This window comes from Diceros bicornis, chromosome X (assembly GCF_020826845.1).
Source record: "Diceros bicornis minor isolate mBicDic1 chromosome X, mDicBic1.mat.cur, whole genome shotgun sequence".
NCBI classification, from domain to species: Eukaryota; Metazoa; Chordata; class Mammalia; order Perissodactyla; family Rhinocerotidae; genus Diceros; species Diceros bicornis.
The window spans coordinates 11034339-11051252 of NC_080781.1; the positions used below are offsets into that span (position 1 = coordinate 11034339).

General features: G+C 41.5%; 1 protein-coding gene across 4 annotated transcripts in view; it reads left to right on the top strand.

The window, feature by feature from the left end:
- EGFL6 (EGF like domain multiple 6) overlaps positions 1–14735 on the top strand; it is a 63888-nt gene extending 49153 nt beyond the window's left edge. For 2 of the 4 annotated variants that reach the window (XM_058535440.1, XM_058535443.1), the window contains 5 exons: positions 2891–3217; positions 4274–4354; positions 8793–8897; positions 11672–11937; positions 14158–14735. In XM_058535440.1, coding sequence (XP_058391423.1) covers positions 2891–3217; positions 4274–4354; positions 8793–8897; positions 11672–11937; positions 14158–14268 — 890 coding nt within the window. In that variant the 3' untranslated portion in view covers positions 14269–14735. The remainder of the gene's footprint in view (positions 1–2890; positions 3218–4273; positions 4355–8792; positions 8898–11671; positions 11938–14157) is intronic. The other 2 variants (XM_058535441.1, XM_058535442.1) reach the window with 2 other exon arrangements.
- Positions 14736–16914: the final 2179 nt, after the last annotated feature.

A 16914-nucleotide genomic window follows, 5' to 3' on the forward strand; every position in this document is an offset into this window, starting at 1 on the left:
GGATGGCTACTCCCCTGGGATGGAGACCTCTCCTGGGCCCCTCCCCAACAAACTCTCCTGGCTCAGCTTTTCTGCCATCCCTGCCCTTCCCGTTTCCTGGGTCCCATGGAACAGTACATTCCTCACCCACGGTTAAGCCTCTCCTCCCAGGACTGTCCAACGCTCAGATGAGAGGAGTGTTTCTCCTGCCAGATGATAAGAGATCATTTAGTGAACTAAGCACAGGTGAATGAATGTCAAAGTCATATTTCTCCTGGGGAAAATGTTGACACATCATGATCATCTTCTCTAAGTAAAGTCAGGGTTTTCAGGTGGGTAGAAGTTTTTGACAAGGTGGATATTTAGAGAAATCTCAAATCTCTCCCAAGAGAAATTGTCAACTTCATTTACAGAAGACTGGCCTATGAATCCGAAAACTCTGAAATTCCCTGTTTTTATGTCTGAGATCCCTAAACATGCCAAATCCCTATCCCCGTCTACTGCCACTTTCTCCCACATTTTTATATTCTCAAAAAGATGTTGCAATAATCAAGAAATTTTTAAGAGAAACAATCATCAGTTTTGTCCAGTTTGAAACAGCAATACCTACTAGATAAAGCCAAATCTATCCATTTATAGTCATGCATATGCATAGTTTTTTTATCCTTGCCCCAGTTCTCTCTACATGCTAAGGGAGTGAATTTGTTGACACCACAAAGGTGGTGATGGTTTGATTTTTTTTTTTAATAGGAAAAATTGAAACTTCAAAGCAGAAACTGAAAGCAGATGTTTAGGTTTGCCTGGTGTGAGTTGAAACCCACTCCTCATTATTTATTAAAGATCCTTAGTTTTATGTTACTGATTGCATAAAGGAAATTTCCAGGGAATGGTTGTTTCCTGTTCATTTTTCATGCTGGATCCTGGGAAAAGATTCAGGGAGCCATGGACGGAATTATACAGTGGGCCCTCCAGAGGAAGATCTTTATATGATCAGCACATTACAATCAAAACTTAACATGCAGCCTCTGGCAAAGAAGCTGAAACAGGCCAGCTGAAGGTCAGGAAAGTGAGGAATGATGCATTACTTGTATTAGTAGTAGTTGGTTTTGAACCTGTAACTGCGGGCTGTCACATTGATAAACAACTAGAACATTTCATTGAAAAGGGAAATGTAGCTCTTGTCATAACAGGCTTAGATTGATTTCAAAGTAAAAGCAATGTATTAATTAAGAGCATATATATTTTCAAAGCATTTTTCTTTCTCCTTTTGATTACCCAAAATATCGTGGACTTCTCCTTGTTTATTTTTCTACCACTTTGGTAGAGATTGAATCAGCCAAATGATGGAGAAGAACTGAGCAGGTGAAGAGATTAAAACATTGCCAAGGAAAATATTCTAATAAAATCCCAATCCAATTTCTTTTTTTTTTTTTAAAGATTTTATTTATTTATTTATTTTCCCCCCAAAGCCCCAGTAGATAGTTGTATGTCATAGTTGCACAGCCTTCTAGTTGCTGTATGTGGGACGCGGCCCCAGCATGGCCGGAGAAGCGGTGCATCTGTGCGCGCCCGGGATCCGACCCGGGCCGCCAGCAGCAGAGCGCCCGCGCTTAACCACTAAGCCACGGGGCCGGCCCTCCAATTTCTTTTTATAGTATTCTTTTTACACACTGAAATTGATGTCTACTCCCTTATTTCATTTCCCTCTAAACTATATCTAAGTAGTAGAATTGAGCAAATTGGTTCAGATGTTATTAGACCCTTTCTTGCTTAGTCTTAGACTAGCACGTCTACATATTTTATTAAAAAATATACATATTTGATTTTAAAGATCAGTGTTTTTAATTTTTTAAAAATTACTTTTTTATATCAATTGTATCTTCTTAATTATCATGAGTAGATCCCTAGAAAGGGAGCATGCATCTTTGGATTCTAGAGCTCAAGGAATTTGAACCAGCCTCCAGAAAAGTAAACCTTAACCCTAAAGCAGGAATAAACCTGTCATGGAAATAGGACTGGAAAAAGAGTCATTCATCTGCTTTACCCTCAAATCCTAGCTCTGCCCCTGGGTAGCTGAGTGACTTTGGGCAAGTCACTTAACATCACCCAGTTGCCTCACCTACAAAGCAAAGATGTTGGGCTAAATGACCTTTTTTCTACCTCTTGAGTTCTTCTACACTAACATTTTCCCCCAAGGGTCATTGAGATCCACTGTGCAGTATGAGGAATCAACCTAGAGGTACACTTTTAAAAGCAATTTAACTTAGTGATGAGAAATCAGAAATGAATGTAAAACAGTAAATATGGAAGCCTCTCTATAAACATTCAATAAATGAAATCATTTAGCTTTAGATAGTAGTTGATTAAGGTGAAGAAATTCAAAAGGGAGAGAGAACAGGGAAGAAAAATTAAGTATGTATACATTGAACCATAAATCACCATTTTTGTAGGTCACGGATGGCCCATTATTGGCAATTTATATAGTCCAGCCTAATGCTATAGCTGTAATCTTTGAACATCAAATTTGGACAAATCTCTAGGAGTACCTGGACAACACCAGCTTTGGAGAATATCAGCATGAAAACAGAAATATTAGAGGAGTCTGGAAAATTCAGCACTTTGGGATCTGTAGCCCTACTTGGTAGGAGCAGGTATTGCATTATAGTAGTCTCTGAAGCAAAACGAAAGTGTATCCTCTAACGAAAAGTAGTTAAGATACTACCGGAACACTAGAACTGCTTAAAACAGATGCAAATATAGTTCTTCCTAAAATATCACATGGGAGAGCCTCATCTGAGTTGGTTCTGGAAGATTCATTTGCAGCACTTTTACACTCTTTAAATGCTCCATTTTTTGTGAGCGACCTAATTATCAGCCAATGTGGAACTTCTCGTCTTATTGTTTGTTTCAGTTATCCCTGAAAATTCTGTGAAGGAAGTCCTCAGAGCACCTGGTACCATCAAAGACAGAGTCAAGAAGTTGCTCGCTCACAAAAACAGCATGAAAAAGAAGGTAAAAATTAAAAATGGCATCACAGAACCTTCTGGGACTCCCGCCCCTAAGCTTAACTTGCAGCCCTTCAGCTCTGAAGAGAGAGTTTCCAGAGATGGGAACCCTAATGGAGAAAAAGAAGAGAATGAAGAGAGCAAGAAAGAGGGGCTCAAGGAAGAGAAAAGAGATGAGAAATCCCTGAAGAACCACGTGGAGCAGGAGCAAAGCCTTCGTGGAGATGTGTTTTGTGAGTATCACTTTTGTTATTTTAAACATTTTATGAAAAATGAATTGTGGTTTCTCCTGGCAAATGAAAGAAGAAGAAAAGATCGGTTTCATGCCTTAAGAAAGAAGGGTTCAGCTCTAAGTCCTAAGAAGCAGGGTTCTTTATAAGGTCTAGAAACTTACATCTTCCACAGATACGAAATCAAATTTGCTGGTGTGGGAAACAAGGAAGGCAAGTCCTTTGCCCTTACTGGGGAGGTTTCGTGTTTGATGCAGACACTCTTTCCACCCCCAGCCAAGTAAGCTTGCTTGTCCTGCAAGCACAGTTGTCTGACTGCCCAGCTCTCCGTGAAGCGCACCCCCAAACCAGAGAGACCCTCCCCAGGAGGATCTGCCAAGCTCTACCTTTTTACTTCTGGAAGGCACTTTTTACAGTCCCACTCAATGAAAGGAGGATTTCACAGTTGTGTGGTTATGATTAAAAAAGCCAAAATAGACAATTGTAGGGGGGAAAATTCTATAGTAGAGCTTAAGCTTAAGTTTTCTACGTGAACTAGATAACTGCCTTTTTCACTGGTTGCTGTGCAGAACACACCATAGTCTCAGCCTCTCCCGGACAGTTTCCATATTGACCCACCCTGGATCCCCCACTCTGAGACTTTCCATTTGATTCTCACCAGGCATCTGCTGCTCCTTCTATATTTTGCCTTGTCTGTGCTTGGCTCCATGCCTGTTGGACTTAACCAAATGAAAAGTAGACACAGGCCCACCTATCTAAGAACTAGCATACCAATGACATCTCCCTTAATAGAAAATGAAAATCTCAAGAAGGTATATTTCCAAAACCTGATTAGAAGGTTCCTAGTGTAGATGCTTTGGTCAACTGGGGCAACCTTTGGACAAAGATGTTCTAGATGAGGAAACTGGAACCAATGTGAATGCTTTGGAAAAGTTAGGAAAACACTGCTGTAACATATTCTGTAAGTAGAATACATGATCAAGCCCTCTTTGTTCAATCAGTCATTCATACCTTCTTAGCATGTGGGATTTTCTTAACTGATCAAGTGTTCTTTATTAGCCCCAAAGGTGAATGAAGCAGGTGAATTTGGTCTGGTTCTGGTGGAAAGAAAAGCTGTAACATCCAGATTGGAACACAAAGGTAAATAATTCTTTCTCCCAAGTTTATGCTCTCTCACAGAGTCATGTCATTTTCATTTTTTCATAGGATGAGATGATTGTTTATGAATCACTGCTTCATTCCTCAACACCAAGGGAACAATTGTTACATCATGACACACAGTGCCAGTATGAAAATAGTAGGTCCTTACATGACTAATACCAATAGATTACAATATATTAAGGCTCTCGTCTTCCCTCCACCTCTCCCACCTGACACCTAGAGCGAAGAGTTGAGGGAGATTGTATGTATGGAGATGAGAGAAAATGCCTCGTTTGCTTCAACTCCAACACCTGAGGGCCTACAACCTGAAAATCACCATGTACTAAAATCTGGCCCAAAGTGCCCATGTCAGTTACCTATTGCCATAATAATGCTGTGTAACAAACAATCACGAACCCTCAATGGCCTACAGCAATAAATATTTATCTTTGCTTATGAGTCTATGGATTGGCTGGCTAGTTCTGCTGATCTGAGCTGGTCTGGGTGGGGCTCACCCATGTGTCTGCAGTCAGCTCTGGGCTTGTTTGGTGACTTTGCTGGTCTTAGCTGTGCTCTCTCACATGCCTGGGGCCTCAGTTGGGACAACTGGGCTGACTCATGTGGTCTTTCATCCTCCACCAGGCTAGCCAAGCTTATTCTCATGAAGCAGTGACAGGGTTCTAAGAAAGAGAACAGAGGCACACAGGCCTTTTGAGGTCTAAGCCCAGAACTGGCACATCACTTCTGCCATATTCTATTGGCCAAGGCAAGTCACAAGGCCAGCCCCGATTTAAGAGTTGGGGAAGGTGCTACAAAGTCATATTGCAAAGAGCATGGATACAGGGAGGGGTAAAAATTGGGACCATTTTTGTGATAAATCTATCAAAGTTTCATAATCTGGAATGTCTTAGGCATGATCCCTAGTTCCTCTGAGTTCATTTAGCACTTTCACTACCATGACAAATGGTATGTGGCATCTCTACACAGGCATCAGGGAAAAGCCTACTTAAATATTTATCCCTTTCGCTTGGTGTACATATGAATGGCTTGATCTTCTATTTCCTTTTCAAACTGTCTTTCACTTACCACTATACATGTCCTAAGCTTGTGCTAATTTGATTCCCTTTTGTGTTTACCCCGTGAGTATATTATCCAATTCTATCCCTTTGGTTTATAGGACAATCTCCACTAGGAAGAAAATACCTCTCTAGTTCAGTCCTCCAAATTTAATCTGAGAAGCTTCTACTGAAAACTCTCCAAAGGCTAGTGACCCATGACCCAGCTCCTATAGGCATCTTGTTTTCCTGCATATTCCTCCTAAGTGTTCTACTTTTTTTTTATTTCTCTGCATCAAACATCTTATTGAACATTTTCCTGGTTAGGAAGAAAATGTTTCATAGCTCAGGGGATAAGCTACATTCTCCAGGTGCTCAGAACTCCTGCTCCAGCTCTGCTTTACACTTGTTAAGTGACATTAATAAATTATTTGAGTCCTCTTTGGATCCCCGAACCGACCAGGTTTCTTATTTTACTTTTTCTTCCATGATCCTTAGGGAAACACTGACAGAAACAGAAAGCTGACAATTTTGGATATGAGCATATGACTCTGTGATTTCAAAGGTCCTTGAGTAAGGTGTCCTGGACCACTCAGTCTCAATTAGAAGACTCAGGTGGGCACCCCAACTCTGCCACTCACTGTTTGCCTTGGGCAAGTCAGTTAGACTTGTGATGCCTCATTGCTTTCATGCGTGAAGTTGGAATAAGAGCAACACACCTCTCTAAGGTGCTGTCTTAGGCTGGGTCCCTCAGAAATAGACCCTGAGACAAGAATTTGTGTGCAAGTGGTTTATGTGGTTTATCCCAGGAGACTGGTTGGGGAGTGGGGAAGTGAGACAAGGAAGAGAAGGAGGCCATAAAGAGTGTGGTATCAAGCAAGTTTCCACTGTGGGCAACTGGAGCTTGATCACATTGGGGAACTCTGGGAGCCAGTGGTGAACACGTGGCTCAGAATTGTCCTGCTGGAGGGGCAAGGGAGCTGGGGTATTTATACACCAACTCCCATCTGACATAGGTTGAAGGCTGCTCCCAGGAGAGTGCTAATTCCCTGGTGCTCCTGGCCTGCCATAAAAGCAGGACAGGGCACCACTGTGGCAACTGGACTTCCATCCCAGTTGGACCCTCTGCAAGACTGAAGAGAACCTGGATTCCAATCTGATTTCAGGTCCATGTCCAATTCCAGCACTTGGTGGTCCTACCCAAAGACAAGAAAAAGGGAGATATCTATCCACCTACTGGTGCCCATCACTGGTTGAGGGCTCTCCTAGGGACAGAGCTCCTTGGTATTCTGCTCTGCCTGGCTTAGGCCAAGCAAGCTCCAGCTAGAGAATACCCTCACACAGAGAGTTGTGGGTATTTGCAGTAGAAAGCCATGTGTCTGCAAGGGAACGTAAGTGCTGACAGATATTGGTGTGGCACCAACAGCGTCTGTTTCAGGGGTGGTATGGATTCAATCAGAGAATGTATTTGAAAGCACTTTGCAAACCATAAAGTGCTATACAAATGAAATATTGTGGTCATGAGACCAAAGCCGTGAGTTTTATCTCCTTAAGGAGCAGTTGGCTATATGCTATTCCAGTGTACATTCCCAGTTTCCCACACGTTGAGGAAAGAGGTGGGGGGGACGGGGGGGGTGTTGGGACAAATGTGCCACCACAGTTATAAACCAACTGAAAAATTTATGTTGCACTGTTTAGGGGCTGGTAACCTCAACTTCTCAAACTAGTAATAGCACTCACTAAAGAATATTGAAGACTGGAAGCAAGTATTACTTGGCATCTTTTAATTTTAAAACCAGTACTGGAAATAAAATATCTTCACTGAAATAGGGAAAAATCGGGGTTAAGAAGGAAGGAAAATGAGAAAAGAGGAGGGTTTTAGTGCTGGCTCAGGATGTGTACAGGATGGACAGTACCGGATTTGTCTGCTTTAGGATTCAGGTCCAGTTCCAGCACTCAGTGTCTACAGGACTTGAACAAATGGCTTATGACCCTCGGTTTTACATTCCTGAAAACAGGTCTGACTACAGAATTTTTCTGACAATCAAATCAAGTGATGTAATGTATGTGAAAATATTTCGCAAATTGTAATAAGTCAACAACCAGCTGCTGCCACTTCTCTCTTGAGCTTTTTCCCTTTTTTTCTTGCCATTCCTTTATTCCTCAGCATAAACTGCCAAAGCCCCAAAATCAGGGCCAGAGGCTGGCATTAGTTATAAACAGAAGCATCTCAGTCTTCTCCCTCTTTCCTAGTGGTATTTACTGTTGTCTACATCAGGGGTCAAAAGACTTTTGGCAGCCTGGGGTTCGAAGGTTCAGATCCCAGGCGCGGACTGACTCACTGCTTATCCAGCCATGCTGTGGCAGGTATCCCACGTATAAAGTAGAGGAAGATGGGCACGGATGTTAGCCCAGGGCCAGTCTTCCTCAGCAAAAAGAGGAGGATTGGCAACAGATGTTAGCACAGAGCTAATCTTCCTCGCCAAAAAAAAAAAAGACTTCTCTTTTCTGTAAAGGACCAGATAGTAAATATTTTAAGCTTTGTGAGCCATACAGTCTCTGTTGTAACTACTCAACTCTGTCATTGTAGCTCAAAAGCAGCTGTAGGCAATATGTAAATGAATGGGTGTGATGTGTTTCAATAAAACTTTATTTACAAAAACAAGCAGTGGGCCAGGATGTTAGTTTGCTGACCCCTGATCTACATAAAAGTAACCAGAGGCACTGGTTCAAAGCTTATACTAGCTGGCCCAGTGCTCCATGCAATTGTTATGATTTTATGAAATTAAGATTTGTTAAGTAGAGCGCCGGAGTGCCAGGTGGTTCAACAAAAGACCACAGAAGAAATTGAGATAGAGAAGTTTATTACTCACAAGTCCTGGAGGAAGTACATGGCACGCCTTGGGGGGCCACATTGGGGGGTCAAGGCAGGGTGCTTACACAGAAAGAGGCAGGACCTGGGGCACATGCTTTTATTAGGGTCTGTTGGTGGAGCACTTTGGGGTTCCCGGGCTAGGCTGGATGGGTTAATTCAAACCCAAAAGATTGGGGTTTTGGTAAGCTCCGAGGGGAGTCTTATCTAGGGAGCACACAAGAGGAAGGCCCTCGGAAGCAAGGGAGACTGATTATCACAAGGGCTGTCAGAGAAGTCATCGCAAGAACTTACATTTACTCGTGCCTCTGCAGGCTTTATCTAGGGCAGGCACTAGTGTGAGGTGTACCGTCAGTTTAGGGGCCCCACAGGCTGCTGGGCTGAACAAAGTGGATGCCGAGGAAGCAATGCCATAGGGTAGCTTAGCTAAACTCTCAACAGCAACTGAAAACATGGCATTGCCTTCCCAACTAATGCTCTTAATGATTATGAAATGCACTCTTTTTCTTAGCAGATTTAAATATCTCAGTTGACTGCAGCTTTGACCATGGGGTCTGTGACTGGACACAGGATTTAGAAGATGATTTTGACTGGAATCCTGCTGATCGAGATAATGGTATTTAGATTTCACTACTTCATGTTGTGCCGATATGGCACAGGTAAAGAAAGCTCTCCAATCATGGGAGGGTTGTTATTCCTGTCACTTGTTAGGTCAGGGTTGTTTGTCGTGGTTGGAAAATTTTAGACCTTCTGAAGTCTCCCCTGATGAATGACTAACTTGGTTCAGCATATATTCTGCTCCTTAATCCCCTTCCCACCCACCTACCCCCACAAAGGATGCTCCAGCAACCCTCTGCCATATTCACTCTCCTGCTACTGAGAGAGAGATGTTGGAATTCGTATAAGCTTTAAGAGTATTGGGGAAAAGACAGAAAGAAGTTGGTCCTTTTCCTCAATTTACCAGCTATGATGCTCTGTAGTTTTGTTTTGTTTTGTTTTTTTGTTTTTGTTTTTGTTTTCTGAGGAAGATGAGCCCTGAGCTAACATCCCTGCCAATCCTCCTCTCTTTTTGCTGAGGAAGACTGGCCCTGAGCTAACATCTATTGCCAATCCTCCTCCTTTTTTTTTTCCCCCTTTTTCTCCCCAAAGCCCCAGTAGATAGTTGTATGTCATAGTTGCACATCCTTCTAGTTGCTGTATGTGGGACGCAGCCTCAGCATGGCCGGAGAAGCGGTGCGTTGGTGCTTGCCCGGGATCCGAACCTTGGGCCGCCAGCAGTGGAGCACGCGCACTTAACCGCTAAGCCACGGGGCCAGCCCCCATGATGCTCTGTAGTTTTTGTTTTGTTTTTAGGGGGGAAATAAATCTTGAAAGGAAATATGACCTTTACCTAAACCGGGAGTTTTAGTAGAGTCACCCCTCAAAGCATCAAAACCGTAATGAGCATCAAATCAGCAACCTGAACTCCTGGACTGAACTTTCCCTTCTGTTGCCTAAGGATTTCTTTCCACTTAATTTTGGATTTTTCTCAACCTCAGCTCTGAGCTGCCTACTTAAATACTATTGATGGGCCCTAGCTTTCCTTTTGGGCAGAGCGTTTGGCTGGCAGATTCCATTTGGAGCATAAATTGAATCCCTGTCTCCTAAGGCTGACTATATAATTAGAGACAACTGTTACACCTTCAGGGACTCCAGTTCCTTACCAGTCAAATTATTTATTGGGGGATATACAGGCTCAGCCCTCAGGTAAAAGATCCTTCTTCTAGATCCTTCCTCTAGGCTTATTCCTCCCTGAGACCTGTTCTTTCAAGCCCTCACCTGCAGTCAAGAAATCGATATCTGGTAACAAAAATTCCTTTTAGAACTTGGGATTAGAGTACATCCCACACAGCAAAGTTGTATGAATGAGACTCTCGCTAAAGATTCAGAGCAAGCACAGGGCAAGTTTAACCAATCCAGAGACAATACATCTTTGGAGAAGCTATCTTGTTGATAACTAACCTGAATTTCTCCTTTCTTCCATCATAGCTTCTCTAGGTGTATGTCTACCAGAGCTATATCATGCTGGGAACCCATAGGTTATCCCAGGATCTCAACCTCTCACACAGTCAGCAATGTCTTTGCTTGGGTTTTCCATCAATGGGAAGTCCCCTATTTACAAACACCTGATTCGCAAATGACCTTGGGGTTCTCAGCTTTTGCATCACTCAAATTGTACTCCCTCCCCTCCTGCACCTCCACGAGATTTCTAGGTGGGCTTGTCTTTCCTTACAGAGTTAAATATGAAAAAGAAACAAGGGATGAATCAGCATTATTAGAAGGATAAAATCTCAAGGACAGAGTAAAAGGGGCTTTAGCTGGGAGAGAAGGGGAAACCTGCCACAGTGGGTCACAGAAGAGAGATTGTAGCTGGTAGAGTTGCTAGACAAAGTATAGGATGCCTAAATTTCAGATAAGCAGTGAATAGTTTTTAGTGTATCTCAAACATGCTGCTTATGTGAAATTCAAACTCCACGGGGCATCCTGTATTTTTCATTTGCTGAATTTGACAACTTTATTAGCTGGGGAAGAAGACTGGGAAGTCTCTGGGTCCAGTGGAAAACTAAGGCATTGTCACCCTGGGTCCTGCAAGCGTGTCCGGGAATTACACCAGCAGAAGACTCCACTTCACCCCCAGTGTCTTCCTCCCGGCTTCTACAGGAATTCCTCCTCGTCAACTTCTTCAGACCCCACTATACGAGAGGTTTTCCCCAAGTTCATCAAAGTCACAACCAGAAGATTGGAGATGAGCAAACGTCCACTACCACTGGTTAAAAGATACTTAGAAGATGGATACTTAGAAATAGAAGAAGATGTGCTCCTGTATCCTAAATCAGAACTGAGAGTGATGTTTTACACATGGTAGTTGAGCTCCATGAAACCATTAGTACAAATTCATGCATGTTGTAATTAAATACCACGCTATGGACCCACCTAAGGGGCTGACTGTCATACATATCATTAACTCAATGGGGAAGCGCATTCCAAGGTTCAAAGAACCAAGGTGGAAAATTCTAGAACACAAGTTCTCTGTCAGCTGCAAATTACCTGCAGTGCTAAAAGACCATTTAATAGATTCTTACCCCATATCTGCTGCTACCAAGCTTTGTGAATGTGGACAAATTTCTCAGCATCTCTGACCCTCAGTTTCCTTCTCTATACAACAACAGATTTCAGCTTTGTGATCCTTAAAATCCATTTAGCATGAAAATTTTGTTCTCATGTTCAAAATAAAAAAGACATCAGCTTTCCCTGTAGGAGACTATCATTCATTTTTTATAGTTATTTTATACACTATAGCCAAACCCTTTACAATGGCCTCATTAACTGTGCATTTTTCTTCTCTTACAGCTGTTGGCTACTATATGGCAGTTCCGGCCCTTGCAGGCCATAAGAAGGACATTGGCCGATTGAAACTTCTCCTCCCCTACCTGCAGCCGCAAAGCAACTTCTGTTTGCTTTTTCATTACCGGCTGGCTGGAGACAAAGTAGGGAAACTTCGAGTGTTTGTGAAAAACAGTAACAATGCCCTGGCATGGGAGGAGACCAGGAATGAGGACGAAAAGTGGAAGATGGGGAAAATTCAGTTTTATCAAGGGATCGATGCTACCAAAAGTGTAAGTGGAAAAACGGTGTTAAACTAGATATTTACATTTTCAATGATTTAACAAGCAAAACAAAACACTTACTGAAGTACATAGGTACTGGGGCTACAAAGATGAATAAGACTTTTTCCCTACACTTAAAAAGCTTATATTCTGGGGGCCCGCCCGGTGGCCTAGTGGTTAAAGTTTGACACGCTCCACTTCAGCAGCCCAGGTTTGGTTCCCAGGCATGGAACCACACCACTTGTTTGTCAGTAGCCATGCTGTGGTGGCAGCTCACATGGAAGAACTAGAAGGACTTACAAATAGAATATACAGCAATATACTGGGGCTTTGAGGAGAAAAGAAGAGAGAGAGAGAGAGAGAGGAAGATTGGCAATAGATGTTAGCTCGGGGTGAATCTTTAAAAAAAACTTATATTCTGGAGCGAAATAGGCAAGGCAATTAATCAGCACAGTTAATGATAATACTTGTCAGGTGCATGCATATCACATTCTGGAAATGATCTGTTTGTGTGGCAGGCTTCTCCCACCAACTTCCTCTGAACCAGGCAATAAATCCCTTCACACACGCAAGAACATCTTCCTCATTCACTCTATGCCCAGCACTTATCACAATGAATGGAAGCTAGAAGGTCATTTTTTTAATGTTTTTTGAACTAAACTGAGAGTGGCTGTTATCTGGGGTCCTCAGGACCGCCCTCAGGTTCCATGATTCCCTAGAAGAATTCAAAGAATTCAGAAAAGCTGTTATATTCCTGATTACAGTTTATAACCACGGTATGCAGATGATACTGTTTTTGATAGACTGTATATGTGCGTGTCATTTTATTCTTTTCTCTCTAAAACTGTTGTTCCAGAGTAACCTCAGTCCTCTTTGAATCAGAATCATTTTGCTGTCCTCTAAATCTGCTTATTTCTGATAGTGAGAATTAAAGACCCCACCAGGCATATTCCCTTCTTTATTACTTCTCCTTATGGTGAATGGTATTTAAACAGTTTTATTTATTTATTTATTTATTTGTGAGGGAGATCAGCCCTGAGCTAACATCCGTGCTAATCCTTCTCTTTTTGCTGAGGAAGACTGGCTCTGAGCTAACATCTATTGCCAATCCTCCTCCTTTTTTTTCCCCCAAAGCCCCAGTAGATAGTTGTATGTCATAGCTGCACATCCTTCTAGTTGCTGTATGTGGGATGCGGCCTCAGCATGGCCGGAGAAGTGGTGCGTCGGTACGCGCCCGGGATCCAAACCCGGGCCACCAGTAGCAGAGCGCGCGCACTTAACTGCTAAGCCACGGGGCCAGCCCTGGTGAATGGTATTTAATAGGTGCTCCATAATTTGTAGCTATAATTTTTTTCGTAATTATTGAATTAAAAATATTTTGGTTTTTTTTATGATTATAAAACTAACATGAACTACTTTTTAAATATTACACTATTGAAGAAACTTATAAACATTCATTCAGCAAATATTTATTTTAATAATATTTCTTTGGAAATATTTTTGGATGAATGAATGCATATAAAATAGTCACTGTATATGCTTAATTTTGTTAAGTGAGTCACTCCTGTTGTTTTGTGTCCAGTTCGAAGATAAATTTTTTTAGTATTCGTCCTCTGCTCTCTATACATTAGAGATTTCTAAAATATAAAGAAGTTTGCTTCTCTTTTATTACTAAATTTCTTAGATAAAAATGATTATAGCCTAGTATGAAACATTTTTGAACACATGAAAACAATGACATTCCAGATAATTTCTGAATATATAAACCAACATTTTAAGAAAAATAACTATACTACTACAAACTACTAAAATCTGAATATATCAAAATAATTCCCTTTCTACTATATAGTTTTGCATTAGATGTTCACGGGGAATATTAAATTTCTTCTAGCCTGGTTTTTGAAAAGAAAAACATTTTCTTTTATTTTTGCTTTTTTTCCCCGAAGGAATTCCAAAATTTCCTCTTAAACCTTACCCTTCTCAGCTTTATGGGGCTTTCCAGATTCTTTTAGGTGTTGCAGCAACTCTGTTTTCTCTGAACACAATTCACTCAGTGTGGATACCTGGAATCTGGAAAATAGAATATATTACTATATATTCAATGTCAAAGCCTGTTTCTATGCATTAGGGACACGTGAGTTTAATCCTCTTGAATAGCTATTAAATAGTTTGATTATATCATTGTTTTGAATATTTTGAAGTAATTTTTTATCCCCTCTCCATTATTAGATCATTTTTGAAGCAGAACGTGGCAAGGGCAAAACTGGAGAAATTGCAGTGGACGGCGTCTTGCTGGTTTCGGGCTCATGTCCAGACAGCCTTTTATCTGTGGATGGTTGAATGTTACTATTGTCTTTTATATCTTTATATTTGGCTTTTTATGTCAGTTCTCTGTTTCATAGACCCCCTCAATTTTAGAAATACAAACTGAAAAATTATAATGTACCAACTGAAACATTATTGTAAGATGCCTTTCTTATATAAGATGTGCCAATATTTGCTTTAAGTATAGTACCACTGTGTCTTCTCATTTTTTTCTGAATTGATAAAATGTGGAAATGCCAGTTCAATTTTGCCCCCCAGTGTATCTGATTTGTCTACATGAGTTGATGAACTTCTCTATACAATATTTCTAGAATTACAAGAAAAAAAATAGGCACAGAGAGATGTTTAACTCTTTGACTTTTATGGCACTTCTTGGAAACAATGACATCACAGATAGATTTTTACCTAAGTGGCTTAGCCTGATCTTTTACAGCCAAGCTTGTATATTTAACTTCTTTGTAATAATAATATCCAAATAATCACCTTGTGTCACGGTTTAAGTTTTTCTAAGAAAATGTGTTGTTGATTCTATGTTTAATTATGTGTATGATTATTGGCTTTGCTGGAAAATGTGGGTTTTCTTCTTTTCTCTATGGAAATACTTTATATTCTTAAAAGTTCTTAAAATTACTTCCTATCATGGGAACACATGACTGCTTTATTAGACCTCATAACGGCAATGCAAATTAGCTTAAGTTGTTGAATTCACGGCCTCAGAGCACCACCTAAAACTAAATAGCAGGTAGCAGGACTCAAGAAAACAACGATGCCTTCTTTTCTTCCAAATTCAAGACCAGCTTTGGGTGATAATGAATCCTGAGTGTATTCCATGAGAATGAAAGTATATTCTGTTTAAAGATTCTGAGTCAGAAACAGAGGCCCAAGACAGCTCCCAAACAGAAGGTTCCCCAGATACTGGCCTGCTGTCCCCTAAAGCAATGAAGGCATTGAGCCAGAGGAGGAAGGAAAGAAAGAAGGTGGTTCACTTCCTAATCTTTAAAATTTGTAGCATCACTCTTAAAGTTTTTTTTATACTGAAACTCTTAGTAATCCTTCTTCAACAGTGTTCTCTTTAATACAACCAACACATACAACCTTTGAAGATGGTGGGAAAAACACATTGTTCTCCTTTAGTGTGAAGTACTTTTGGCATACAAAGTCTACACATAACTGTAGTCATATCTGTTAGAATAATTGCTAGTTGTGGAAACCTCAAAAATAGTGTTTCTAGTGAGACCAGGTGAAGAACTGCCTGGCTAAGTCAAATCAGCCCACAGAATTGTATGAGATAATAAAATGGTTGTTTCAAGACATGAAAATTAGGAGTGGTTTGTTACACAGCAAAAGTTAACTGATACAGGTGGCTTCTAATACTGTGGTAGAACCTGAAGAAGACCCCGTCTCTTCAGCGACCAAGGAAATTTGAGAGCATCATTGTAGCTTAGAATAAAGGAAGATAGAGGAGAGAACTTACAATGAAGGCCAGTGCCCCAGGGATCCAGGTTAAAGGAAGAGATGTTGAACCAGAAATGAAATACGGAGGCCGGGGAATCATGTTATATATGGATAGAAAATCCACACAAGAAGCTGAGTTAAGTTGAATTGAATAATAATATTTCATGTTTCTCTAATATCTGTAGCAGAGACTTCTAGTTGCCTACCTAATATCCATTCTCACCTTTTTCCTTACTAGTATAACCATATATAAATATTTTTTTTGTCAGGGGGGGCAATGGGCTCAACTAAGAAATGGCATTACCCCAACCTCTCAGATGGAGGAGCCCACTGAAGTCATTGGTGGGGCTTCCAAGAAGGATCATTAAAGAGGGCTCTCAGCTGGCAGCCCCCTTTTGCCAGTTCTCGTCCTCCTTCTTCCTGCCTGCGATGTGGTTGTGAAGGCAGGAACTCTGTGAGCTACCTTGTGATCATGAGGGCAAGGACCATGCCCTATGGAGAAGTGCACAGCAGGAGGAAGCCTGAGTCCCTGATGACACTGCGGCGTCTCTACTCCTGTGCCAACTGGTCACTGCTCAGCATTTTATTAAGTGAGAGAAAAATAAACCCTCTCTTGGCCTATCTAGGATTTCAAACAAAGCACAATCCAGACTCAGGTGACCTCTCTCCCTGACCCCTGGGGCTGCTCCTGCCATTTTCATCACAAGACCATAGTCTTGGGGACTAACTTCTTAGACCCTTAAATACCAACATATTTTTTTGAATTCCAATCAATAGCCTATAGTGTCATGGAGTGGCCTGCACCAGCACTGAATCATACTTGGGTTTCTTAGGTAACCTAAGGTCAGCTAATTCAGATATGACTTCCATATCTGTTGTCCCTGGCCACCACCCAACATGCAAACTCCCCTTGTCACCCATCCTCTCCCACTCTTATCCCCACACTGTTATGGGTTCCCTCCTCCGGACACTAACTCTCACTGTTTCTGCCCCCTTCCCCATCACACATACTCCACTGTCTGGTAAACAAACTTCCCTCCATCTTGATTCATGCCAAAGATCTCTTCCTCCATCCCTCAACCTTAGCTGAACGGAGCTCTCTCCCAGGGACGCCTCTCCCCCTGCAGCCTTATCAAATGAAAGCTGCTCATCCTCCTATACTGTATGCACGTTAGGGTCTGGAGCTGAGTGGCATCCTCCTTGCTC